We start from the raw sequence: 26,071 nt of genomic DNA, 5'->3' as shown, positions 1-26,071 counted from the left end.
AAAGCTTTTGTTTCAGGCATATGTCCTCTACCTGCACAGATACAGGTAAGGCTATGTTTATGTCACGGAGGTCATGGAAGTCACGTCCATGAAGTCCAGAGACCTCCATGACACTCTCTGCTTGAGCCTCAGGGGCTGCAGGACTCTAGCTGACAGTCAGTGGGGCCTTCCTCAGGGTTCCGGCAACAGGAGGACACCTCGGTCAAGTGGCTGGGGGTGTCCCATTTTCTCTTTGGGAAATATGGTCACCCTGCAGCTTCCAGTGGCCGTGGGCAGAGGGGGAACCTCAAAGCTCCCAGCCACCACGGTGGTGGGGGAAACCATGGAGCTGCAGCAGCAAAAGTCAGACAGATCACGGCTTCTGTGAATTTTTGTTCATTGCCCATGACCTGTCCATGACTTTTAGTAAAAAATAACCATGACAAAATCTTAGCCTTAATGACAGGCTAATGTTTCACAACCCGCAAACAGCGTTTGAGTAACTCAAATGCTCAGATATAGAAATACCTATAAACAATGCCAAATGGAGGCTTTAAAGGGAGTTCTTGTGGAATCAGGAATCAATTCACTTTTCTGACTTTCGTGCTGGCCTCACTAGACAATGGCCATTGTGAAAGCCCTGGCCTTTGTTATGTTACAAAAGCTGCTAATCCAGCTATCTCCATCCAAGGTTAAAAGTAGCTGAGATGTCAGAGCTTATTTTATTTATAGCAACAATGAGCAGCTGCCTGCACTCTTTTTTTTGTAGGGGGAGAAGAAACAAATGCTTTGTGCCCAGCCTCGGAGTTAACGCTTTTCCAACTCTCTCATTTCTCAGGTTTTGCCTTAATCAAAATCATCTGGAATGTACCACTTGGCAGAGGGGACCTAGCTGGCTCGGACTCCTGCACCTAGCTCCTTTAGCAATGCTGTACAAAGCAGAAATTCCTACCTGACAGGGAGGACTGGCAAGACCACTCATTTCCTTTCACTGCCAAGGAGCCTCTGTGCTGGTACCAGTCTGTCACTCCTTCCCTTGCCCAGGAGGGGTCAGTGTGACTTGGAACTAAACCCTACCTGGCTCTCCTTATGTGCATCTGGATCAGCTGAGATTTAGTGATAAAAAAAAAAAAGGAGGGGGCAAAGGGGGGGGGGGTTATTACAAGCTGAAATGTGAACAGGCAGCTGGACCTACTTGCTTCAGTGAGCAATTGTTTCATTTTGTACAGTAACAGCTGTCACTCCATCCAAGGCATGAGAGGACATGTGGAAACACACCTCACTTGAGCACTAAATTTCAGAGGTCAGTATCAAGGAAAGCCAGCAACTATCATGAATTTTTGTCCTAGCAAAACAGATTGCACCTTAATCACAAGAAGAATTCAGTACATGAAACACAAGAGAAATGTGCAGGCATAAACAGTGAAGGCAGGATCTAGCTGCCAGCTCAGGTAGAAGGGCAGATTCTGGATGGTGTGCTAAAAATTGATTCTTCCTGTACAAAATTCCTCCTAAGCATCAGTAGCATTTTGGGGTTAAGCTCTTGTTATAGAAGGGGTCAGTGGGGAGAGACAAAATGCTCTATCATGGTATGTGTAGGGAGAAATAACCCAGAACTACCTAGAGTGATTTGACAGGATGCACACCATCCCCTGGCTGCTAGTGAATTCTGTGCCATCTGAAAGCCACAGTGTGAGATGTGAATGAACCAGTGGCCTGTGCCTGAGACTGTCAGTTCTTCCTGTAATGAGATTATCAACAATAGGAGACAGTGAGGTTTAGGATGGCTGTGTTGGTTCTCACACACACACCCTTCAGATTCATTTATTCAATTAACTGAGATGGGATGTAGATGCTTCCACCAAGGGAAGTCAGGGAATGAAAACAAACACAAAGGATGGTCAGTAACCTGCACAATGGATGAGTTGTGTAGGTAGCCATGGGCTCTGCACCAGCCCTGCTTACAAGAGCTACCCCCTAGCCTTTGTGTAAAGCTTGTAACCCTTGCATGTGAGGTTCTCTTGTCCTGCAGGGGTTAGGAGCCCCAGAGGGCAGCCTCCTCCCCAGAATAAGTACTCCAGTCCCTACTGCTGCCTGGCCACCATTCCTGCAGGTGAAGTGCTCGAAGTATCTTAAACTTCATGAGGAAGAGGAAAAACCATTTTACAAATATGAATAATGTGCAGAATCCCAGCTGGCTGCTACAATGATATTTCTGTAAATACGTTCAGTGTACAGTGCAGTTCTAAAACTTTCATTATCAGGTAACATTCCTAGCTGCTTGGTGTGATGTGCCAGTGTACCTAGCTTTGTGGTGCTCACAAGCAGCATCTACAATGGTAATTTACCAATTTGTGCTGTTCTCTGTTGGAACCACTGTTAGGGGCTGAAGATGGTGCAGGTGCAAAAGACTAGTAAGAAGTGCTGTATTCCACTAACAGTGCAAGGATCCAGGTTGATTAAATGACATACTGGCTGTGTAGCAAGAACTAAACAAAACATATCCATTGTAGGAAGGTCTGAAAACTTAAGCTAGTAAACACAGAACAAGTTCCTCTCAGTAGAAGGGAAGCTCCCCTCCCAAGCAGGAAGTGATTAAAGACAACACTGCTTGGTAATGCCTTGGATTTAAGTCTTAGCTGGGAGACCCTTCAGCTTCAGGTAGTGCACCAGAAAGCTTCCACTAGCCATAACTTCAGCTCTGAGATTTTACACAGGAAGCTTGTGGTGACAGCCATCCAAGGAATTGTAATGTTTATCTTGTTACCAGCTCTACAATAGAATGTTTTGCTAGGGCTTTCAGGGGCAAGGGTCCCCACAAAGCAGAAGCAATTCAGTACTTCAAGGTGAAAACCTGAAGCAGGTTTCAAAGGGGAAGGCCCTCCAAAAGGCTGCCCTGCATGACAACTCGCTCTTGCCTAAATAGAAGCTGGAGACGGCTACTCTGCAACTGAGACTCCGCCCAAGCCAGCAGGGGCTAGGACTAAGGTGTATGGTGCTAGAATGTCATCTTAACTTCCCATTGGCAGGGCACCAGCACAGGAATGCCCTCAAATTGGCTTCAGCTGCCTTGCCTGACAGGGGCTGCAGCACAAAACACTTCATTTCAAACCCTGAGGGGACACAGAGTACAACTTTTATTTCCAACATTTGAGGTGCACTTACAGGCAGGACACATGCAAGAGTGGTAAAGTGTGCAGACATGGAGACTTAAGAATAAGCACAGGACAGGGGCTAGCAGCTGAGTGCAGGGATTCGGTATGGATGGATTTTACTCGGTTTCTATCTAAATAAGGAAACTAAGAATGAGTCCGCTCCCTTTCTGCCTGACCTATCAAACAAATGGAAAATTGAGCAACACCACCCTGCTATAGGGTACAGATTCTAACCTTCCCACTAGTAACCAGTGTTCAGGAGAAGGGATGAGTGTCCTGCCTCCCTCTGTGAGGGAGATGCTCCGTTAGGCACAGGGAAAATGGGAGAAGAGACAGATAGTGTCCTCTCCCTGGAGCCTCAATGCTGAAGTTGTTTAGCAGGATACTGCTTCCACACTGTATTTTGGGCTAATAGGTCCCAATTAACATGCAAAGGCTTTAAAACAGGTAAAACCGCATGGGTCTGTCTCCATTAGCTGCACCTACAGGTTCACTTCCCACTCCTTGTCATCACAAGGCTTGTTGCTTAGCACCAAAGGGGTCACAGCTTATTCCTTGCTCTAGGCCCACAGCAGAACAATGCTAGGTGTCTGAGTGTTTTACAGTCAAAGGTTCACGATGATGATGCGGATGCCACCACCTTTCACGGGGGGTTCAGTGCTTACCTTGCAGCAACGTGCACTGGAGCCGAACACTGCTGTGGAGGGCTTGTCTTTCTACAGCTACTTTAGAAAAAGGCTAATACAAAAACTGATCTGAAGGCTAGGTGGCTTAATGGGTCACTCGTGCTCCATCCAGTGCAGATATCCATGGTGTCATTCCTAATCCAGACCTGGGCACGTTAAACTGTTTAAAAAGCAGCACTGAACAGTTAATTTTGGCTTAAATCAAGTGATGCTGTGTACTAGGGACACAGTAGACCATTCCAACCCAAGGGATAACTTCTGGATCGGACTGGAGGCAGACTCTGCTCTGGAGAGCTCCTGGGTGAGGACTGAAGTTCACTGGGAGCACTGTGTGGGGAAAGCGAACATCTATCTGCCTGTGCTTGGCCTTAGCCAGCCCTGGTTCCCACTCACTGGAGAGCAATAAAACTCAAAATGAGGGTGGGGAGAGTGGGAAAGGTTCTCCTCAGCTATCATCCCCTGCAACTTCAGCCAGTTCACCTGTAGTAGAGGAAGCCGCCTCTAGGTGACAGTGAGGCACTGTTTTCTAGCACCCGTGGGCCTCCCGTGATCTGCATGGAACTTCCAACTCTGCACACAATGGTAAGATGCAACCTTTTAAATTTGTTTCTTGAAGTAACACATCCATAGACAAAGCCAAGATGCCTGAGTTCGTTTTCTTTTCCTAGTCAATGCCCAGGGTAGCTGAGCTCTGACTAAGAGTCCTTTGCTTTCCTCTCCTTCCTTGCTCTAGATGCCATGAAGGTGAAGAAGAGTCTAGGGGACAGAGTTCGCAGGTAAACAGCCAGGGAAGGCAGTAAGCCAGCTATGAGCACCTCCTTCTTCTTCTGCCCCACTGCATTAAGAACCACCTGAGCCACCTCTGCAGCTGTTCTGCCTTCAATGGTGTTCTTGTCCATAACTGTAAAGAGCAAAGGGAAATCAGCATGGATGGCAGCAGGTAACCACTCATTTCTGAAGGGTTATTTCCCCAGGAAACCTCAGCTCACACAGTGTTTTGTTGTCAATAAGATTCTTGCTTTTAAACCAATTTTAGGTGGGTTTGTTGAGAGCCCAAGTTTGGAGTGATGGCTGAGCTCACGTCAGTAGATGGGTTCCTCCCAGATCCCAGGCCATTGCACCACCACTGAACCACATGATCCACCAGAAGCATTATTAGACATTTTAATTCAGTTATGGATGGAGGCTCCAATATTGAACGCTCTCACAAGTTTCACTTCCTGCCATTTGACTGCATAAATGCCAGGTGCATATTGGCTGGCTGAAGTGAGGGAGAATATGGAGAGTTTCCATATTCCCCAAAGCTCAGCTGGAGCTATAATTCAGTAATCTGAACTCGTGTGTCTCCTTCCCTCTCAACTAACTGCCTCCTTTCTATTGTATATTCTTTGTATCCCTGTAAGAAACAGAGACACCGGGTGGATAAGGTAATATTTTTTTTTTAATCAATAGAAGTTGGTCCAATAAAAGATATTACCTCATCCACCTTCTCTCTAATATCCTGGGACCAATATGGCTACAGCAACACTGTAAGAAACACTGTCAATTAAAACAATGAGGAGTCTGGTGGCACCTTACAGACTAACAGGTGGGTGTTTTTGGTGTGATAGACCCAGGCCAGTTGGGAACAGCAGAGTAGTCGAAGGCAGATATACTGGCCACTGGATAAGCAGTTTTCTGTTCCCTGAGTGACCAGAGCAGAGGCAACTACAGGCTAATGAAAACACCTGACTCCAATTAACCTACTAAGAATCAGGTGAGGCTGTTAAGCACCTGACTCTAATTAAGGCCCCTCTGATGCTATAAAAGGGCTCACTCCAGTCAGGCCAAAGGGAGCCAGAGGAGAGGAAGTGCATGCGAGGAACTGGGAGCAAGAGGTGTGCAAGAAGCTGAGAGTGGGTAGGTATACTACAGGAGGACTGAGAAGTACAAGTGTTATCAGACACCAGGAGGAAGATCCAGTGATGAGGACAAAGAAGGTGTTGGGAGGAGGCCATGGGGAAGTAACCCAGGGAGTTGTAGCTATCACACAAGTGTACCAGGAAGCACTCTAGACAGCTGCAGTCCACAGGGCCCTGGGCTGGAACCCAGAGTAGAGGGAGGGCCCGAGTTCCCCCCAGACCTCCCAACTCCTAATCAAACACAGGAGGAATTGACCTGGACTGTGGCTTCTACCAGAAGGGAAGGTCTCTGGGTTGTTTCCTGACCCACAGGGTAAATCTGTGAGGTAAGCAAATCCGTCAATAAGCGCAGGACCCACCAAGGTAGAGGAAGAACTTTGTCACATTGGGCATAAGCTTTCGTGGGTAAAAAAAACCACACTTCTTCAGATGCATCTTATGCTTATGCCCAAATAAATCTGTTAGTTTTTAAGGTGCCACTGGACTCTTCAGATACAGACTAACATGGCTACGCCTCTGATACTGTCAATTAAGCTTGTTTCAAACAGGTGTGGAGTGCCACAGACTTGGCTTGTTAAAAATGCCAGCTCCTATGTACCATTTAAAGCCCTTGAGGTCCCTGTATAACCCCCAAATAGCAATTTATTCTTTGCAAGGCATCTCAGCTTTTAGTGCTACTCCTTGGGGACACCTCTACAACCAACATCCAAAGCCATCCCCTGAGGCAAACCCTATTCCCCAAACTCCTGAGGGTGATGCAACCCTTTTGTAGAACTCTGCTAATGCAATCACTCTCTTGCCTGCAACGTGGAGAGCTGGCAAACTCCTGAGGTGCAGGCAGTGAGAGTAGTTTGTTAGCAGAGAAGTGATCTTGTTTCCTATGGGTACAGAGGGCCAATCCTCACCTCCATAGGGAGATCCATCTGCAGTTACAGCATTGACAGACAGATTTGTCTGAATATAACCAGGGCTCACAACAGTCACATCGATTTCATACTGTTCCATCTCCGCTCGCAGGCAGTCAAAAAAGGCCTGGGTGGCATGCTTGGAGGCTGCATCTGCAAAACACAGCTTGGGCATGCAGTCAGAGGGAGGAGGAGCAGGGTTCAGACTAACTTTTTCACCTGCAACCCCTTTGGTACTAGGGCACAGCACCATTTAACAGCACACTGCAACACTCTATTGCTCTGTTACAAGAGTGAAGAACAGCAACTCTTAATGGAAGTTAGAGGCATTTTCAAAAGGTCATTACCCAAGTTGGAAGCTGGCCAGGATACAGGGCTTCATATCTGACTTGGGCAGAAGGCCCTAGAACAATCAGTGCTGCTTCTCACATTTGATAAGACAGCTGGAGTTCAGCATAGAAGAGCAACTGAGGAAATACATGGTTAGACTCATAGACTTTAAGGTCAGAAGGCACCATTATGATCACCTAGTCTGACCTCCTGAACAACGCAGGCCACAGAATCTCACCCACCCACTCCTGTATCAAACCCCTTACCTATGTCTGAGCTATTGAAGTCCTCAAATCATGGTTTAAAGACCTCAAGGTGCAGAGAATCCTCCAGCAAGTGACCTGTGCCCCATGCTGCAGAGGAAGGCAAAAAAAACCTCAGGGCCTCTGTCAATCTGCCCTGGAGGAAAATTCCTTCCTCACCCCAAACATGGTGATCAGTTAAACCCCAAGCATGTGGGCAAGACTCACCAGCCAGCACCCAGGAAAGAATTCTCTGTAGTAACTCATATCCCACTCCATCTAAGATCTCATCGCAGACTATTGGGCCTATTTATCTGCTAATAATCAAACATCAATTAATTGCCAAAATTAGGCTATCCCATCATGCCATCCTCTCCAAGACTAAGCTTGATAAGTTTATGAAGCCAGATATGTCTTTTGCCCCCACTACTCCCCTTAGAAGGCTGTTCCAGAACTTCACTCCTCTAATGGTTAGAAACTTTTGTCTAATTTCAAGACTAAACTTCCTAATGTCTAGTTTATATCCATTTGTTCTTGTGTTGAGGCAGAGCGGGAATATAATTCCCAATAGCAGGGCCTGGTATGACCAGGCATAGAGCAGGCCCAGGGAATGGCTTCTTTCAAATACATTTACTTAATTAAAAACCTGCTCACACAACAAGGTGGGAGCAGAGAGAAGTCATACAGCCTAGGGCAGGATTTGTTCACCTTCTTTCCATGCATCCCCCCACCTCAACTGAGCCTCTGCCCAAAGTCTCTCTACCCAGTCCAGTAGGAAAACACTAATCCTCCTCCATCATGGAGTCTGCAAGACTAGATAATCGGCATCTCTTTTCTTCCCTACTCCACCCCAAATTCAGGCTCTCATTAAGTCCTTTCACCTTTATGTGGTCTCTAAAATCCGTATCCCCTTCATCATCCCAACTTCCAAAACCTAGGTCCGTGCCTGGAGCATATTGTATCAGCTACTTCAGCTTCCACCTCTCATCTTGTTCTCCTCCAATCTAATCTATTCAAAACAGCAAAGAGTTCTGTGGCATCTTATAGACTAACAAACGTATTGGAGCACGAGCTCAAAACGTCACCATTGTTATCTTCTGCTGCTGCTCTAACCACATCACAACCCCTTCTTGAAATCCTTCACTGGCTTCCCCTCTCCGTCTAGATCAAGTTCAAGTTCCTCCCCTACCAGAATCTTTATAGCTCCACTCATTTGCATTCCTCCTTATTCTCTGTTCCCTCTTATCTCTCAGCTTTGTACCTTCTTTTCACCCTGCAGCCTATGCTTGAAATGGTCTCCGATTTCCCGTGTTTCAAGCACTCTCCCTCTCTCCTTTCAAATCCCAATTTCCTTGAGGTCTCCTACACTAACTTTTTCACAGATGGCTCTTGTCTTGAGTCTGGATGATTACCCTTATATGTCCAGATTCGACTGCAGGCTCTTCATGCCAAAGACCTTATCTGCTTATGCATTTTTTGGTAAGACAGCATACAATTTACTGTCCTCTTTAAGTAACAGGATATGCTTCTACGTTCCAGGATCCTTACACCCAGGGAGAACTGTCATGCAGCAGCCAGGAAAAAAGCACGGATAAACGGCAATATGATTATGAACTACATCCTAGTAACTAAAGTTTGCAGGGGTTCTCAGACATTAGTATGGATGATGCCATGAAGCTGTCGGTAAGGAAGGAGGATCCTGGCCTGCCCTCCCCTGAGAATTTTAGACCAGTGCTTCAGTCTATGAAGATTTTAAGACTTGTGATCAAGACTCCCCTCCCTTGAACACTTCTGACCACTGTGTCAGAGGGTTGAGCCCACAATAAGAATGTTCCACAGCTCTTGCATTCCATGCATAGTGCCTCCTCCAAGGATGAGAGCAGTGGAAATTGTATCCAAATATTCAGCCCCAGACTCCTATTCCCCATCCTGCATACAGGTCCTGTACTTACATGCTGATCTGAAAGGAATGCTTATTTTGCCTTGAACGCTGCTGATCACCACAATGTGGCCTTGTTGTCGTTTGATCATGGAGGGCAGAAGAGCTAGAGAGATGGGGAGGGGAGACTCATTCAGAAAAACAATAATTGCTGTTACTGCTACCCAGAATCAGTGTTTATAAGAGCAGTGCCATTACGAAACCTGGGATCACATAAGGTCTGCTGATCCAATTTAGGAGCAGGGCCAGGGGACACTGGTTAACAAAATGCTCACGTTAAAACAAAAGCCCCTCGTTAGGCCCCAGATTAAGCAATGCCAAGAAGATCCATTCTCTCCTGGTTCTTCTCTCTCCCCCCCCCCCCCAAAATCTTCTAGCTCCACTTGAAACTGCAATACCAGAGGCACCTTGCATCATGAACTATTCTACACACTCCTAATGACTCATGAACCATCCTCCTTGGGAGTCAAAAGGGTTGCGTGCACCATGATTATCATTTTAAACCTGAACACTAACTGCAGCTTCAGCTGGGATAGCAAACCTGGCTATTGCAGTCTGGCTGTGCTCTCTGGGGTTCTGCCAGGGCAGAGGGGAGAACAAGGCATCTCTTGAAATGTCTACTGAACTAGAATCAAAGGAGGTTTGAAGAGCAAGGTAGATAGACTTTACCAAATGTTTGTGAAGCATCTAACGCAGTATGCCCTGATCCTGACTCACACGCACACACACCCGCACAAGGTCATGGATAAGAGTACAATAGATTCTAGTTAAGCCAAAGCAACTAAGCATAGTTCACAGAAGTCAGGCTTTGCTGAGCCCATCTGAACTCTGGGCAATTTTAGGCAGGACTGGAGGGTTTACATTCTACAGCAAAAGCGACAGGATGCACTAGGGAGCAACACAAACCTTACAACGGGAGGAGAGGCAAATCACTTCTGTGTAGAGAAAGAAGGCTGTGTCTATCTTTTTCTAACCCTCTATGGCTTGGCAGAAGGAAACTCCTCTTGGAAGTCATAAAGGAGCTTTTGCTCTTGGTTTCAATATTTCTAAACTTGTCAGGTAACAACTTCCCAGATAGATCACAGTTTTGCTGTCTACACAGAAACTTTTCCAAACCAGACTAAAACTAGGGCTGTCACCAGGGATACACAAATATGGGTACGCAACAATTACGGAAGAAACTATTCTAGTGCAAGGGCCTCTGAGAAGTGAGAGCAAAGACAGAGTTCAGGAGGGTTTTTCTGAAGAATCTTAACAGGATTACGAATGGGGTGGCAATGTAAAGCGGAGGACAATGGTGAGCAGTTAGAACAGCTGGCGAGGCAAGGACAAGGGGCAGGGATAATCCCAATCTGACAAGCTAAGCCCAGCCTGAATGCACGAGGAAGGGATACGTGGTATATACCTTTTGTGAATGCTATAGGACCAAAGTAGTTGGTTTCCATCACTTTTTTGTCCACATCCATCCCCGTGTCCAATATCGAGCCTCGGTAACTGATCCCTGCATTGTTGATCAGTATGTCCACATGACCCACACACTTCAGGATCTCTTCAGCAGCACTTACCACCATTTTAGTATCAGAGAGGTCAAAGATCACAGTGAAAGGTTTGTGTGTCTGTGAACAAACTACATGTTAGGAAAAGATTTCTTCGGGACTCCTGACCATTCTGCCCATTCGTTCCCATTTCTTAGGGAGAAGATGCAAAGAAGAGGACTGTACCTTCCAAACTGAGAAGGCAGGAGCAACCAGCCTTTGTCCAATCATAGGCTGCAGTGGCTACTTGCAAGGAACCCACAATCATCAATAGAGCAAATTTCCATTTCCTTTGGTATGGACTAAAGAAACTACAGATCCCAGCATGCAATGTTCCATCTTGCTCCGCAAGACTTTCTGCTCAAATCTGAAGAACTGCATGCTGGGACCGTGTCAATCTCAGATCACACATCCATAGCATGAAGCAGTGATACTTAGACTGAGGTTGGGTAAATGAAAGAATGAATTCATACTTCTGTCACTCTTTTGGGTAATGTTGATCCTGAAATATTGAGGTCTGAGTATTACTGGTATAGAGGGTGGCTCCCACTGGCCACATCTTAGAACTCTATGATCCTTAGAACTGGGCCACCTCTTGATCTTCCCAGCACTGGAAATAACAAGGGTAATGACATGGAGTGGCGTGGAGATCAATTTTCTACCTGTGATATCCTGTCAGGGACTGTCCCACAGAAGTCTGTCACAAAGAGTCCACTCTTCTTTCCTATCCACATCCTCAAACTACTGGGGATTTGAGCCGCAGTAAACTGGTAACACTTTACAAACATGGATCACCATTCTGCATTAGGGAAGGGTTAGTAGTGATGTGAAGGGTGGAAATACCAAAGACAAAGGACTATTTAATGAGGAAACTGGCCCAAGAGCACAACAGAAGATTCTTGTGTTGCTTAGAGTTGTGGAAGTAGATGTCAGAGTGCGGGGAGGTACCATACACACATCCCTCCAGTTTGTTCTGCCCTGCTTGGGGGGATGTGTTGATAGGACAGAGGGAGATACAGCTAAGGGCCTCAGTTCTATGTTGCTCCATTTCTGCACTTGGTGCAGGAACAAGGTGAGGGAGACGATCAAAAGGCAGCTTTAAGTCACCTTTGCACCTCCCTACCGCAGCTCTAAGTTTTGCCCCCATGTAACAGCCCTCTGTGGGTCAATAAATCAGTGCAGAATAGCTGGAGTGCACTGCACTTTGGCCTGCTCCCAACACCAGCTGTCAGGCAGGGAGTGAGCAAGTGCGATCCCCCTGGAATCTCTCTTGCACCAGTGTGTTACTACTTTGTTAGATAAAATGAGTCTGATATAGTCAAAGAGTACCAGCCTGTTCTGTTATCCTGGGATTGTGCCTGCACCTTCAGTGGCCAGATACTACCCTTTTATCCAATCAATTTTATAAGTAGAGATCAAAAACAAAATTAAAGTCAATTAAGTTACTCTGCCGGGGTACAGGTCTACATTCCACATGCACACACATGGTTTGTTAAATCACGGATCATTTTTAAGACGGTTGACTCATGAACATTTTCTGCAAGACAGGACACATCACTAGATTATATTCCCATACATGCAGCATAAACTGCTGATAACTGCAGGATTGCAAATTTCTCATTCAATACATTCAACAATAAATTCTGTATATCTTGTAATGGCATGAACAGCAATCCCACCACCAGGATGCGATAGCCCATTCTCTCCCTATACCTACATTCTTTGCGTGATTGGCCTTGGCAGAGAGCTCCTGCACCAGGTCCTGTAGTCTCTCACTATTTCTGCCACAAAGCACCAGTCTGGAACCAGCTGCATGGAAAGCTTTTGCACATTCTTTGGAGGAAGGAGATAAAAAAAGAGCAGATGTTTTAATGCCAGAAACAGATTTTGTATCTATTTTATAGCTGGAGACATGCACTAAAGATTCCACTAGCATGGGTTGGAGGTGGCCATATTGATTATGTGACCAAATCATCTCACAAACATGCCAACAGAATCTTAAACTTATAGCAAGACACATTTTCTTAATACCACATTTCTAACAGAAAACCTTTTTATTTTTAAAGTAGTATCTTAATTTTTCATCTTTTGTCTGAAAAACTAGGCTGCCTCAGAAGCACAAGTCCCAGCAGAAAGGCCTTGGAGTAAGAGAGAAGCTCTGTCTTTTAGAAACACTTGACAACTGTTTGGCAGTTGATGTGTTCTGGTCACTGCTCATAACTATGTTACTGTCCCCTTACGTTCCCCATGTCTACCTGTTGTCCCTAGTCTTAAAACGTAAAGTAAGGTCTTTTGGGCAAGGACCGTCTTTTTGTTGTGTGTATACAGTCCCTAGCACACAGGGGCCTTAGCCTGTAGCTGCCAGTGCATGGAAATCATCACCTCGAAAAAGGATCTCAACTAGTTTTTCTGTAAATCAAAGCTGTATTTAAGGTCCAGTATTTGAACATTCCTGGACTAGAAACAAATGACTTGTACTATTGGAAGGCGGAGAGGGAGGGGGAGGAGAAACATAACACATGGACACACTGCCTCTTCAGGCATCTGCAACATCAGGGGCCTTGGAAAATCATTCCTAGCCAAATGCACTAGGGTCATGTATAATGGCAGCTTCATTCTCTATGAAGGGAGAATGCATCCTGCCATTGCGGTGAGATGATAACTAGGGCCCTACCAAATTCATGGTAGGGATGTAAATATTGAAAAAGTTAACCGTTTCAATTAAAATTATATTGTTTAACCTGTTAACCGCTGGAGCTGGGGCCGTCGGCCAGTTGGCACAGCTGTGGTTAACAGGGCAGTTAACTGGCTAACCATTTACTATTTTACATCCCTAATTCACAGTCCATTTTGGTCAATTTCATGATAATAGCATTTTTAAAATAGTAAATTTCATTATTTCAGCTATTTAAAGCTAAAATTTCACAGTGTTGTAATTCAGGGGTCCTGATTGCAAAAGGAGTTGTGGGGGGTGGTCGCAAGGTTATTGTAGGGAGGGTTGCAGTACTGCTGCCCTTACTTCTGTGCTGGCTGGCGGTGGCGCTGCCTTCAGAGCTGGGCAGCTGGAGAGCGGCTGTGGCTGCTGGATAGGAGCCCAGCTCTGAAGGCAGAGCCGCCATCAGCAGCAGCGCAAAAGTAAGGATGGCATGGGATGGTATTGCAACCCTTACTTCTGCGCTGCTGCTGGCCGGGCGCTGCCGTCAGAGCTGGATGCCTAGCTAACAGCCACTGCTCTCCAGCCACCTAGATCTGAAGGCAATTCAGAAGGGTGAAAATATTGTTACACCCTGCCCCCAAAAATAACCCTGTGACCCCCCTGCAACTCTCTTTTGGGTCAGGACGCCCAATTTGAGAAATGTTGGTCTCCCCAGTGAAATCTGTATAATATAGGGTAAGAGCACACAAAAGACCAGATTTCACAGTCTGTGACATGTTTTTCAAGGCCGTGAATTTGGTAGGGCCCTGATGATAACTCTTATCCATCCAGCTACTATTATTCTAACCCTTAAGAAAAGGCAACAAAAAAATAATGTGATGTTATCCCTCTCTCAGGGCTATTTATTTCTGGTGTAATTCTTAACTAATAGTGCAACTTTATGTCCTTCCACGCCCTTTGATCATGACCTAATGAAGTAAATCCCTTATTAATTACGCTGGACTGCTTTGTGATGACATCTAAGGGTGTGGAACAATACAATTCCAAGGGTAATTAGATGTGTCAATGTATAAATAGCCCCAGGAAAAAGATGACATAAGCTCTACTTGGGGTTTTAATGCAGCAGAGCCTATAAGAGAGAAAAACTGATTGCATAGTGAGTGGAACTAAAATTTTAAAAGGGGATAAGAATTTTGGGCTGGGAGGATCTCTTCTTGCTCCTTAGTTGAAAAGCAACAAGTAGGAAAGCAACTCCCACTTAAATTGCAATACACTACTTGGACTTCAAAGGACTGTCCCAGGACACTGGTTCTGTCTCTCTTCCAGTCAGGAAACATGACACTCCTCACACTTGCAGCTCTTCAGTTCTGACTAGCTGAGATGGGCATCCAGTATATTTTGACCATTCCACTACTGAGTTTGCTGCTTCTCAAGGATAAATCCACACAAAAAGGTAGGACATACACAAGTTGTACAAGTTACAACGAGAAGTCACAAGACAGCAGAAAGGACACTGTAAGCCCAAGAAGCTTTTTTAAGGCAATTCTGGGAAGAAGAATTATAGAGCACATCCACCCAGGCTGCGCGTAAGTCTCCCACTGACAAAAGCTACCAGGTCACATACTTGATGGCTGTTCAAATGCACCACCTTTGCATTTCTTAAAGTTCTTGGCGCCCATTGACAGTAGTGAGGTGGGGTGTTTGAACTTAAAATTTGCCCGCTTTGGATTTGTACCCAAAGAGAGAGAAGCATGCCCCATAACTGTGGACAGGAACAGACTGGGGAAAAGATAATCTGGAAGTACAAGAGGAGATGAGTCCAGACCACCAGCTCCAGAAGGTCTTACAGAAATGGTCTGTGTCACAGTTCTTGAGGTAATTGCACCTTTAAGCTCTTCACATCCTCCTTGAGGTTGCCCCACTTAGGTCTCAGGCTTCTAGGGAGTCCCACAACACTCTCCCTAAACACTGGAGATTTAGGGTGCAGTTTCTCTGACGATTCTCTGTAATCCCCTCAGCAGGCCTGACTTTAGTTCAGTGCCTGCAGTCCTGTTCTCTCAGTGACAATGACAGGGTTAACCAGGGACCAGCCAGCTTTCATAAAGCAAAGTATTTATTCAGAACAACAGCATTTCAGAGAAGACAAATCTTGAAACAATGAACAACTCATGTACACATGTCTAGCTTACCAAGGGTCACCCATCTTCCACACAGAGACCCTAGCAAGTTTTAAAAGATGCCAGGTCCTTTTGCAGGGCCTGTCCCTCACAGTCCCATGTACGTTCTTGGATCAGATGTGAGTGGCCTCACTCTCCCCCTGTCAGGGGCATCATGTGATAAGGTTTTCAGCTCTTTGTTTACTAGACCTCTTTAATCAGGTCAAACCAGTCTATGCAATGTGATGCTTCTCCAAACTTATTACCCATCCAGAAATTTGGATTAAATTGCCCCACTCCTCCAATGATTTAGTCCCTGTATAAAACTCCTGTAACTTTCCCATGGAGCCCGAATATAATCCCTAGCCCATACAAATACATCTAGCATTTATAAAGTTGACATAACAGTCTTTGAATTTTCCATGTATCCAGGGCTTTGGAGCAGAGCCTGGTGCTGGAGCGTGGAGCAGCTCCGGAGCTGCAGGTTTTTGCCTGGAGCTGGAGCGGAGCTGGAGCACAGCTCCAAAGCCCTGCATGTATCTGTAGGATCTATCAGTCTGCTCTCCTGGCTTTCCCAGTATTTTAGGTGGGCAAAGGCCCCTGACAGTATAGGGTCTCTGCTACTACTTCAATGAGCTCTCAAGTTTATATAAACAAACAATAGGGGCCTTTCTAGTAAGAGCTGAGGTCTGGTATCCTACGTGGAAGTGTATAGTTTGGGTGGCTGTGACTGGTTTTGATGTACAGCTGTTCCCATTCCCTCTCCAAGGTGCAAAGACACAGAAACTTTCTGCTCTGTGCGGTTACATGTTCACAAGGGTGTGGCTCCGAACAAACAATTCCTCTTCACTCCAGCCTCCCGCCACCTTGCAGTGTGCTTGGAGACCCACCTTTCCCCAGACCAGATGTAGCTCCTGTGATCACTACTACTGCATCCTGGAGGTAGGCTCGCATCCTCATTCGCTGCAGCAGCCTAAAGAGGGCAAAGAGCCCCACGCTGCCGAGAAGCAGTGGGACAATGGCTGTGAAGGTGAGATCCATGAGCTTCCCTCTGTGAATGTTCTTCCTAGAGCTACAAAATGAAAGCAAATGAGCATTTTACAGTCAGAAAAGCTAGGAAGAGATTGAAACCTGTTGGTGACCCTTTTTCCCTCTAGGATGTTGACCAGAGTAAGACACTAACATACACTTACCCATTCTCTGCCCCCCAACCCTGGCCCCTCTCCAGCACACAGGACCCAGTTTTCATGTGGACACATTCAGGGAAATGTCAAAATCCTGCACAAAATTGGTAGTATCATGTAAATGCCCATTTTAAACACTTAAATGCCAATTGGAGCATCACAACAGGACATTTGGTTTTGGACATCTTAAGGTACCATGTTACAAAGTTAGGCACAGAGATTCCATTTCCAACAGTCTCCTTTTCTCTCGTTTTACATTTTTGTTCACTCTCTGCATGACACAGTTGGACCACATGCACCTTGGGCTGAGAAGTGTCTGCGCATCAATGGTAGTATCAAAACATCTTAGATTTTTCTATAGCATTCATCACCACAGTATCGAAATGCTGATCATAACAGACAAGTACCTATACGTTATTCCAGGTGGATATAAACCAATCCACCTCGTGGTGTGGGCGGGTTCCTAAGCCCGGAAGTCTATGCAGCAGCCCTGCAGCCTGAGCTCCTTGAGCCTGAGTCAACTAGCACAGGCCAGCCACGGGTTTTTCCTTAATGAGTAGACATACCCACAGAGAACAAGAGGAGGCCATGAGCTAGAGTTTGAGTGCAAACCTGGGAGGCATGCGCCCTGGCACTGTCCTGTGTGTTTGGTGCAGGTTATGGCAGAGTAGATGTTCAAGTCCCATTTAGGCATCTAAGTTGTTTTCACTGGGAGCTGGCCACTTAACTGAGGTGCCTATAAGGGAGCTGAGCTATTCTGGAAATCTGGCCCTTAACCGCTTGCCTCTGTTTCCCCACATGTACAGTGCGGATATAACACCTTCTAACCAGTTTTACAATAACTGTGCTAACCACCCTGTTCTACAGGATATGGACAATTCCCATGTGTTAGCTATAGCAATTCTGCAGCGTCCAAGTTCACACTGATTAGAATTACCTCCTGCACCAGGCTGTTGTGGGGATCAGTCATCCGGTTTACTGATCAAAAAAATCATCTGCTTTTTAATTGCATTGAGCATCCCCTTGTTTTTGCATTCTGAAAGAACATAAACGAGTGCCTGACTCACCACCTCTTTACACCACACTTTTTATTCTCTTCTATCATATCACTTCTTATTCAGCTCCTCTCTAATCTAGGCAGTTCTGTCTTTTTGATTCCCTCATCTGGAAGCTTTTCTGTACCTCTAATTAGTTTTTGTAGCCCATTTTCTATTATTTCCATATTTATACATGGGGAAACTGGGCAAGTGACCTAATCTCCACCTCAGGATCACAGTGAACCAAATGCACAACCAGCAGCAGGACTTTGATTTTACAATTTCCAGGAAGAAAGAACTGGTGAAACGGGGGATATGAATGATCAGAGATACCTACCTGAATAGGAAGGCTTGCCAGCCACTGAGATACTCTGAGGATGGAATTGGAATGGAATTCTATAAACAAGAATCCCAGGACAAAGAAAGCCCCAACTCAGTCAGGCTTGAGACCTTAGGACAAAGATCAGGGACAACATGGTTGATCTTAATTGTCTGGAGAGGTATAAGAATAGGAAAGAATTGCTAAAGTACCTCAGACCTAGATCACTAAGCTCTGCTCCAATTTCAGGATCAACCTACAGCTAAAAGAAAAACCCCACTCATTTCTCTGACTTGTAATACTGAACAAGCTTAATATGGATGTCACTGAAACAGTAAATACGGAAGAGGAATGCTAAGACGTCATGTTTACAAAGGCTTTTGTTTATGCTCACAAACACACTTTAGCCCTTTCTTTGGTGCATTATGTACCACGTACATCTCATCTGCAGTGCTGGAACACTTCAGTGCTTTGGAAAGCATCACTATGGCATAAGAGTTGCAGCAGTGGCCAACAGCGAAACCATTAACCAGACAAGAGGATGAAAAAAACATAACAACATGGATACCAGCAACTATCCCCATTCCTCACAGTCACATGACTTTGCAGAAGAAGGTGACTTGTGTATGTGTGTCTCCCTATTGGTTGGTGAAAGCTCCCAGCGATCTGCTGTTTTCTTCACTTGTGGTTTTTGAGAATCCAATTAAAGCAAATGGCAGCACCAATAGAAAATGGATAGGAAGTAAAAAACTACAAACCATCTTGTAAACATCCGTGCCCAAGGAACAACCGTCTCGGATTCCATGGTCAACAGAGAAAATACCTTAGTCCACTCTGGGTCTCTTGGTGCTGGAGGACAGTTTGCCCCAAGTAAACATGGCACCAGGTTACTGCATTCCATTCGCCGTTCTACAGTCTATATTTCTATGGGGAGAGCAAAGGTCCTTCATTCAATCAAGAACATCACCAGGGACCACCACTGCCAGTGGAATTTAAAACCATTAAGTAACTGTCAAGCAATTGAATTATGGAAATAAGGACAGAATGCATAGCCTGATGACCCCACCATTCAGGACATTTTTGGATTAATTCAAGGAGGGAGCTACTCTCCTGGCATCTGGGGTTGGAAACTCCAGGGAGGGTTTCACTCACTAGTCATAGCTTGAATAGAAAACCCTATCCTACCTTGCTTTCTGGTCAATATATGGAATAGCCTGTGCTGGTAAGTATCAGAGGGAATCTGGACACTGCTTGATAGTCCCTAAATACATAAAAGGGGTGGAGAGAAGTAGGACAGAAGTAGCTCCTACTAGCTGCCAGTTAGACTAACTTCCTGATGGAAAGGATTTCAGTGGTTCATGAAAGGCAAGACTACCTCTCACCTTGGGCACTATTGCAGCTCCCATTAAAGTCAACAGAATTCCCTTTTAATAGGAAACGGATCTAGCCCTTAGTAGTTGTGTCCTGCTGTGAGAGTTTAAATACAGATGATTGACAGATAGTGTGGACGCAGACCCAACTTGGAATGAATGGCCACAGAAACCAAGGAATTTAGTACAGGGTGTGCTCTCATTTGTTAAGCAGGGTACTATCAGTTTCACTGAGCACAGCATCTTTGCTGACACAACAGGGTATCAGAATGTGCCCTGATCAGTTTTCTTGAGGTTTACTTGGTGGAGGAGTTGAAGGAATGAGTAGTTGTGAACTGGGGAAGGAATGCAGGCTAGGAATCAACAAGGACTTTATCCATAGCACAAAATGTCAAGTTGTAATACTCAAAAGGTTGTGGAAAGAAGGTCAGAAGGCCTACAACCTGATGAAATTTCACAGTAACTAAAGGGATCTCAGGAAGAGATTCGAGGAGGCAGCCCATATATCAACCGTGCTGGTTAATTTAAGATGCAATGGACATTCCCCAGACTTCCAGCTTCAAATTTCAAGATTCCACCATAACCATTCCAAGACTTGGATCTACTACCTTTTTCTGACCGCTAGAAGGAAGGTTTAAGATGATACCAAATTATCTAGAGAAGAGGGGACTTCAAGCTCATAACTGTCGCAAATCACTGATCATAACTCTCACAACCCCCAAAAGCACAGAAGAACATACAGATTGCGAGGGAGGAGAATAGGAGGGTAAATAAAAACTGTAATGAATATAAACAAATACAAATTATTGGGAACTTGTCAAAAAGACAAAATAGTATAAAACAGATCACAGCCACACATCCAAATAATTTCCCCCCTCAAAACAAAACAAACAGAAGGTAGAAGATGTCAGGAGTCAAAGGGCTTGTCTATCAAGTACAAGAGAGCACTAAAGCCCCACAGACAAGTTAAAGTACCAAGGGGCTCTATGAAAAACCGCAAACCTAAGACAGTTACACGGTGAAGAACTGTCTCTCATAATACCTATTCTCCTGTAACTCCAGCCTCCGAGAATCACGTTGTCCTTTACGTGACAAATGGTAGCAACTGTGAGGGTATTTTTAGAAAGTGAAGGGTCTCATTTAAAAAATAAAACAAAAAGAGAGAAGAGCCCCTATGTAGGGGAGTAACTGTGCTGGAAGTGCAGCCCTGTACTATGATAGCTACTGTCTTTGGTTTGAAGAAAGTACAATCTCCTACCTTTGAAAAGAGCTCCCTTGCCAGCAGTGGCTTCCTGTGATAGTGTCTCCCTCTGATCTGGTGACACGGGGCAGACAGATCTAAACTGGGAAGTGGCAAGGGGCCAAGCAGCCACTTTCACTCCAACACTGGCAGGAAATTGCCAAGAACAGCTTCTAGCAACAGACCTCAGGAACACTGTCTGTGACCTTGGAGATGTGAGAGTCATTTAGGTCCCCTTGCTTATATAGATATAGAGAAGAATGAGAAAAAAAACAAAAAAACAAAAATAATCTTTGAAGAGAGAGCAGCTGAATTTTTTAAGCTGGTGCTGATGGGACTGAAGTGAACAGCTACCAGGACGAATAATGAATGTTATGTACTTTGCAGGGGCAAGGAAAGACTCATGGATTAGCTGAGATCTCTGCAGAGTAGGAGCATGTTCCAAATGTAGTTCAGCTCTCCAGTGGAGTAGAGACCCTGAAACTGGATCACATTACATTTCAAAAACAAAAACAAAACCCTCCTTTCTCTCCATCCTTAACATGTCCCAGTGTCTTAAGTGTTTGGCCCAGGGGTGTTTATGTTTCATATCAGTTAATCTCTTTACTGAGCTGACTACTTTGTAGAGAAATTTAAATCACACCTAACATCAGCTAAGACTTCAAAAAACTGCTATAGAAACATCACCTATTAAACTGCTACAATGATCTTATGAAAAGTGAACAGCAATTTTTAGTTGATAAACTCAGAACTTCCATGTTATCACGAGAGTTCTCTGCAAATGACAGACTGAGGTTCAAAGCTAATTCAGAATGTGATAAGAAAAACATACAGGTGTAACAGTGAAGTGATTAAATCCATGTTGTAGCAAGGGGGCTTGGCCTCCCCCACCTGTCTCTCGATGGGCAAAGCCAGGAGACCCACACCCACCCTGCCGGAAGCAGAGGGGCGGGCCAGGAAGAATAAAAGGCAGGCCCTGCAGCTCATTTGGGCTGGAACTGCTGGAGGAGACACATGCCTCCTGCCAAGGACTGAACCCAATGGAGACCTGTACAGCAATGAGGACCCAGAGAGTTGCCATTAGCAGTGTACCTCGGGGAGTTGGAGGAGAACCCCAAACAACAGGTATACCATGAGGAGAGTATAGGAAGTAGCGCAGGGATACCAGATGATAGTTGGGTTGGGTTGTTGCCTGAATCCAGGTCAGTGTTTGAGTTGCATCTCCACTGACCCAGTGGTGGAAACCTCCCCCACTGTTAGGGCTCTGGGCTGGGACCTGGTGCAATAGGATGGGCCAGGGTCCCCTTACCCCTTGCTACCAACCCCACCCCTAGATGGCACCCTCCCTACCTTAGGCCAACAGACTTGTGTTGGTCTGCTATCTGCCAGAGCCAGGATGTCCAACTGTTTGTTGCTCAGGTCTTGCTTGAGGGCCTGAGCCCCTAGACTCTCTGGTGCTTGGCCCTGCCTAAAGGACCAGGGCCTTAGGGATGGTCTACACTACGGGAGGGGATCCATCTAAGTTACACAACTTCAGCTACGTGAATAACGTAGCTGAAGTTGATGTACTTGGATCTACTTACCGTGGCATCTTCACTGTGGTGTCTCTACGGGAGACACTCTCCTATCCATTCCCCTTGTGCTTCTCGTTGATGTGGAGTACCAGAGTCAACGCTAGAGCGATCAGCAATCGATTTACATTAGACACGATATATCAACCCCTGCTGGATCGATCGCTGCCCGTCGATCCAGCTGGTAGTGTAGACAAGCCCTTAGAACAGGGGTGGGCAAACCTTTTGGACCGAGGGCCACATCTGGGTATGGAAATTGTATGGCAGGCCATAAATGCTCATGAAATTGGTGGTTGGGTTGCGGGAGGAGATGAGGGCTCCGGCTCGGGGTGCAGGCTCTGGGGTAGGGCCAGAAATGAGTTCAGAGTGCAGGAGGGGGCTCCAGGCTGGGACCGGACCAATGGGTTCAGAAGGCAAGAGGGGGCTCAGGGCTGGGGCATGGGAGGGGGTCAGGGGTGCAGGCTCTGGGCAGCGCTTACCTCAAGCCACTCCCGGAAGCAGCGGCATGTTCCCCCTCCAGCTCCTACACGGAGGTGCAGCCAGGTGGCTCTGTGAGCTGCCCAGTCTGCAGGCACCGCCCCTGTAGCTCTCATTGGTCACAGTTCCCAGCTAATGGGAGCTGCAGGGGTGGTACCTGGGGCAGGGGCAGTGTGCAGAGCCCCCTGGTTGCTCCTACGCATAGAAGTCAGAGTGGGGACATGCCGCTGCTTACAGGAGCCACGGCACTGGCAAGAGCTTGAGGACCAGATTAAAACATCTGAAAGGCTGGATGTGGCCCCGGGACCATAGTTTGCCCACCCCTGCCTTAGAAACTATTTCCCCAGTAACCCTTGCCTTGTTAGGGACCCGAGTGAGGGGGCGTGGCCTCCCTCCAAGACTGACGGAGAAGGGTAGCCATGCACTCCTACACATCTAAACAATTAAGTTACCTAAAACCAGTAGTTTACATTTACATAATATCATTTGTTCCAAAGGACCCTATAAACTGAAAATAATGTGAAAACTAGTCAGAGACAATCAGTCATCACTAAAACTTCTAAGGTGGCACTCGGTGGCCATTCCACAGAACTCACCAACATGACACAGAAATTCAAAACTTCTGTATCCAACTGAAAAGGCAGAGGGAATTTAGGGAGAGAGCCTGCAATAACCCAAGCTGGAATTTGGCCAGGATGTCATGGTTAACTCTCTTACTCTTACAAAGAGCGCCATGGACGCTCTAAGAACCATAAGTGGTAAGGATCTTGGTTTTGAATTTTGTTGTACATAGTAGAACACAATGGAAAGCAACAGATCAGTGGTTTCAGAGGTTTTGTTTTTAAATGGACATAGTTGTATTACTTTGAGGCTTCAGTTTTTGCACCTTTATTTCTACAAGCTGCTCATCTTGTAGACATTACTACAAAGTGTATCTTAAGTCAAACAATATCTGTATTTCAATAGGAAATGTCACAGTGTTGTGTATGATTTGACCTGTGGTCATTATACAATATAGTGATCTCCATGTGAGACAGGAAAAAATGAATGTTTTCAGCACTTGACTGCCGGATTGGGAGTTCAGGACAGATCATTCTTAATCTCAGCAATTTTTTTTGATCATACAACTTAATTTCTAAATCCCCCTTTCTAAGTCCTCTGCTGAGGTGCTTGGGGTAGTGCACAATTTCAAACACTGACAAATATAGGAAAAAAAGATTCAAAAGCCAAAAAGAATATCTTACTAAAAATATTCTGTCAGACCAAACGCTATCTGAAATATTTTGGGGAAATTAACCTATCTCCAATTTCACCCTCCTCCCTTGTGTTTTTTATAATTAGTGAGTATAACAGCAGTGAAAGGTATTGGCTTGAGAGCCCTGCACTTATCTTTATTCACAGACTCAGGGCTAGTCTACACTGGCAGCGCTTTAACGTGGCTTGAGTAGTCACAGCACAGTGCTGGGAGAGAGGCTCCCAGCACTCTAAAAAGACCACCTCCACGAGGGGCGTAGCTCCTAGCACTGGTGCACTGTCTACACTGGTGCTTTACAGTGCTGAAACTTTCTCTCAGGGGTGTGAAAAAAAAACACCCCCGAGCGCAGAATGCCGCAGCGCTGTAAAGTGTCAGTGTAGACAAGCCCTAAGATACAGTATGGACAGCAGTGATGCAATTTCCTTCCCTCCTCACACACTGTCTTACTAGCCTTCCTGACCTCTATGGACTACATCTATGGGGTAGTTCAGTTTGTACAACCCATTCTGTTTATAGCCTCTTCGCTGAGACTACCAACAAAGGTGCCAGCTGTGATTTTTCTGATGTTGACAAGTATCCACTAGGACCCAAAAAAAGACCAGACCTACACTAAAAAAGGTTTTCCAGAATAGCTTTACTGGCAAATCATACTAGTATAGACACAGCTTTCATGTCAAAGGAGTGCTTTTACTGCAAAGCTTAGTTTGTTCCCCAAACGATATAAACTATACCAGCAAAAGCATTTTTGTGTAGGCATAACTGCCTTTACACTAGGAATTTTGTCAGCATACAAATGTCAAAACCCCCCAAATGCAAATAGCTACTCCCTCAAATTAACATTTATATACTGGCAAAAGTCTCTCATGGAGACCTGGCTTGAGATGCATCTCTATGTCATATAGGCCATTGAACAGCCATCAGACAGCAATGACTTTTGGTCACTACTACTGTGTTGGGGTGGACTTGAATTGGTAACCTAGAGGTCCACATGTTCCTTATTCCATTACCCAAGACTATAAGTTATTAACAGCTGTCTGTTAATAGTAATTTGATTTTGTACTCTCCTGTAGCTAAAGAGCTGGTCACCACACACAAATTCTTCATATCATAGATTGCAATTACATCTCAGAATTAAGCTTTTCAAATTTCACACTTAGTTACAGAACTAACCCCTTTAATTGTCACAACTAAATTTAACTCAGCAAAGAAAAGTCAACAGAACTGGCCAGATCCACCTTCCTTCTCCAGTGGTGCCTCTGCAACTCACTAGTCTTCATGCCCACTCTCCCTTTCAGGTTCCAGACAACAGACCTTACCAGTCCCTTAGGCTACGTATCTTTATGCCCCTTTTCTCTAATCTCTCCGTACTATAATAATCTGACAGCAGAAGTCGTTCTACATCAGATCTACTAATGTCAAGCGGACCAGGGTTCCTCCGGGGAGAACCACATGATGTTTGCCAGACCAAGAAGCTGTTTTTGCACCACAGCTGCAGGCAGTCGCTCACTTCTAGGGCTGCTTTCCCAGGAATTTCTCCGTCCCCTGCCCCTTCTCACGATCTCTCAGTTCCTATTACCAAAGTGTGCAGGGAAGAGAAGTAACACCTAGAAGTTACAGCCGAAGGGCTTGATCGCGTCTCCCTCTGCCCGACGTCCTAGGGGTCGCAAGGCTGCAGCGTCGTGAACCTCAGCAGGACCCTTTCACGAGGCCTCCCTCCCACGCCCAGCGAGATGGGGTTGTTGGAGGGAGATACACGCAGAGAGGTAACGGGAACAAGCAGATCAGCAAGGACCCCGCCCCATTGCTAGTGCCCATCTCCCCGCCTCGCACGAGGAGTCTCAGCCGGGCTCGCTCCGCCCCAAAGCCCACGGGGCTGGGCCCCCACCCGGACCAGCAGCTCTCCAGAGCCAGGCCCCCGCCCGCCCTTCCTTCCGGTCCACACACGGAGCCCTACCTGACCCCGGAGCCGGGGCCACCCCCGCGACCCCCACCTTGCCCTGCAGGGGCGGGACCCCACGCGCCCCACTTCCTACCCTACCTGGCTATCCCGGTCACCATGACCACAGCCGGAAGTGGCCGCGATTCGTCTGCCGACCAATGAACGCGCTCCCCGCCCCTTCGCGTCACCAGGAGC

General features: G+C 46.0%; 1 protein-coding gene across 6 annotated transcripts; it reads right to left on the bottom strand.

Annotated features, from left to right (window-relative positions):
• Positions 1-3,093: 3,093 nt before the first annotated feature.
• On the bottom strand, positions 3,094-26,071 carry DHRS7B (dehydrogenase/reductase 7B). 6 transcript variants are annotated; one of them, XM_032782948.2, is made up of 8 exons: positions 20,653-21,262; positions 18,783-18,948; positions 16,375-16,556; positions 12,390-12,505; positions 10,543-10,753; positions 9,151-9,243; positions 6,627-6,779; positions 3,094-4,721 (listed from the first exon to the last, which is right to left on the bottom strand). In XM_032782948.2, exons 2-8 carry the CDS (start codon positions 18,923-18,925, stop codon positions 4,516-4,518), a joined length of 1,104 nt encoding a protein of 367 aa, XP_032638839.1. In that variant the 5' UTR covers positions 18,926-18,948; positions 20,653-21,262; the 3' UTR covers positions 3,094-4,515. The 6 variants fall into 6 exon arrangements, with proteins under 6 accessions (XP_032638839.1, XP_032638841.1, XP_032638842.1 ...); XM_032782950.2 differs by lacking the exons at positions 18,783-18,948; positions 20,653-21,262 and adding an exon at positions 25,976-26,071; XM_032782951.2 differs by lacking the exons at positions 18,783-18,948; positions 20,653-21,262 and adding an exon at positions 22,218-22,687.

The sequence above is a fragment of the Chelonoidis abingdonii genome, chromosome 9 (genome assembly GCF_003597395.2).
Source record: "Chelonoidis abingdonii isolate Lonesome George chromosome 9, CheloAbing_2.0, whole genome shotgun sequence".
NCBI lineage: Eukaryota > Metazoa > Chordata > Testudines > Testudinidae > Chelonoidis > Chelonoidis abingdonii.
The sequence above is the reverse complement of the archived record's forward strand: the minus strand, read 5'-3'. Positions and strand labels throughout refer to the sequence as shown.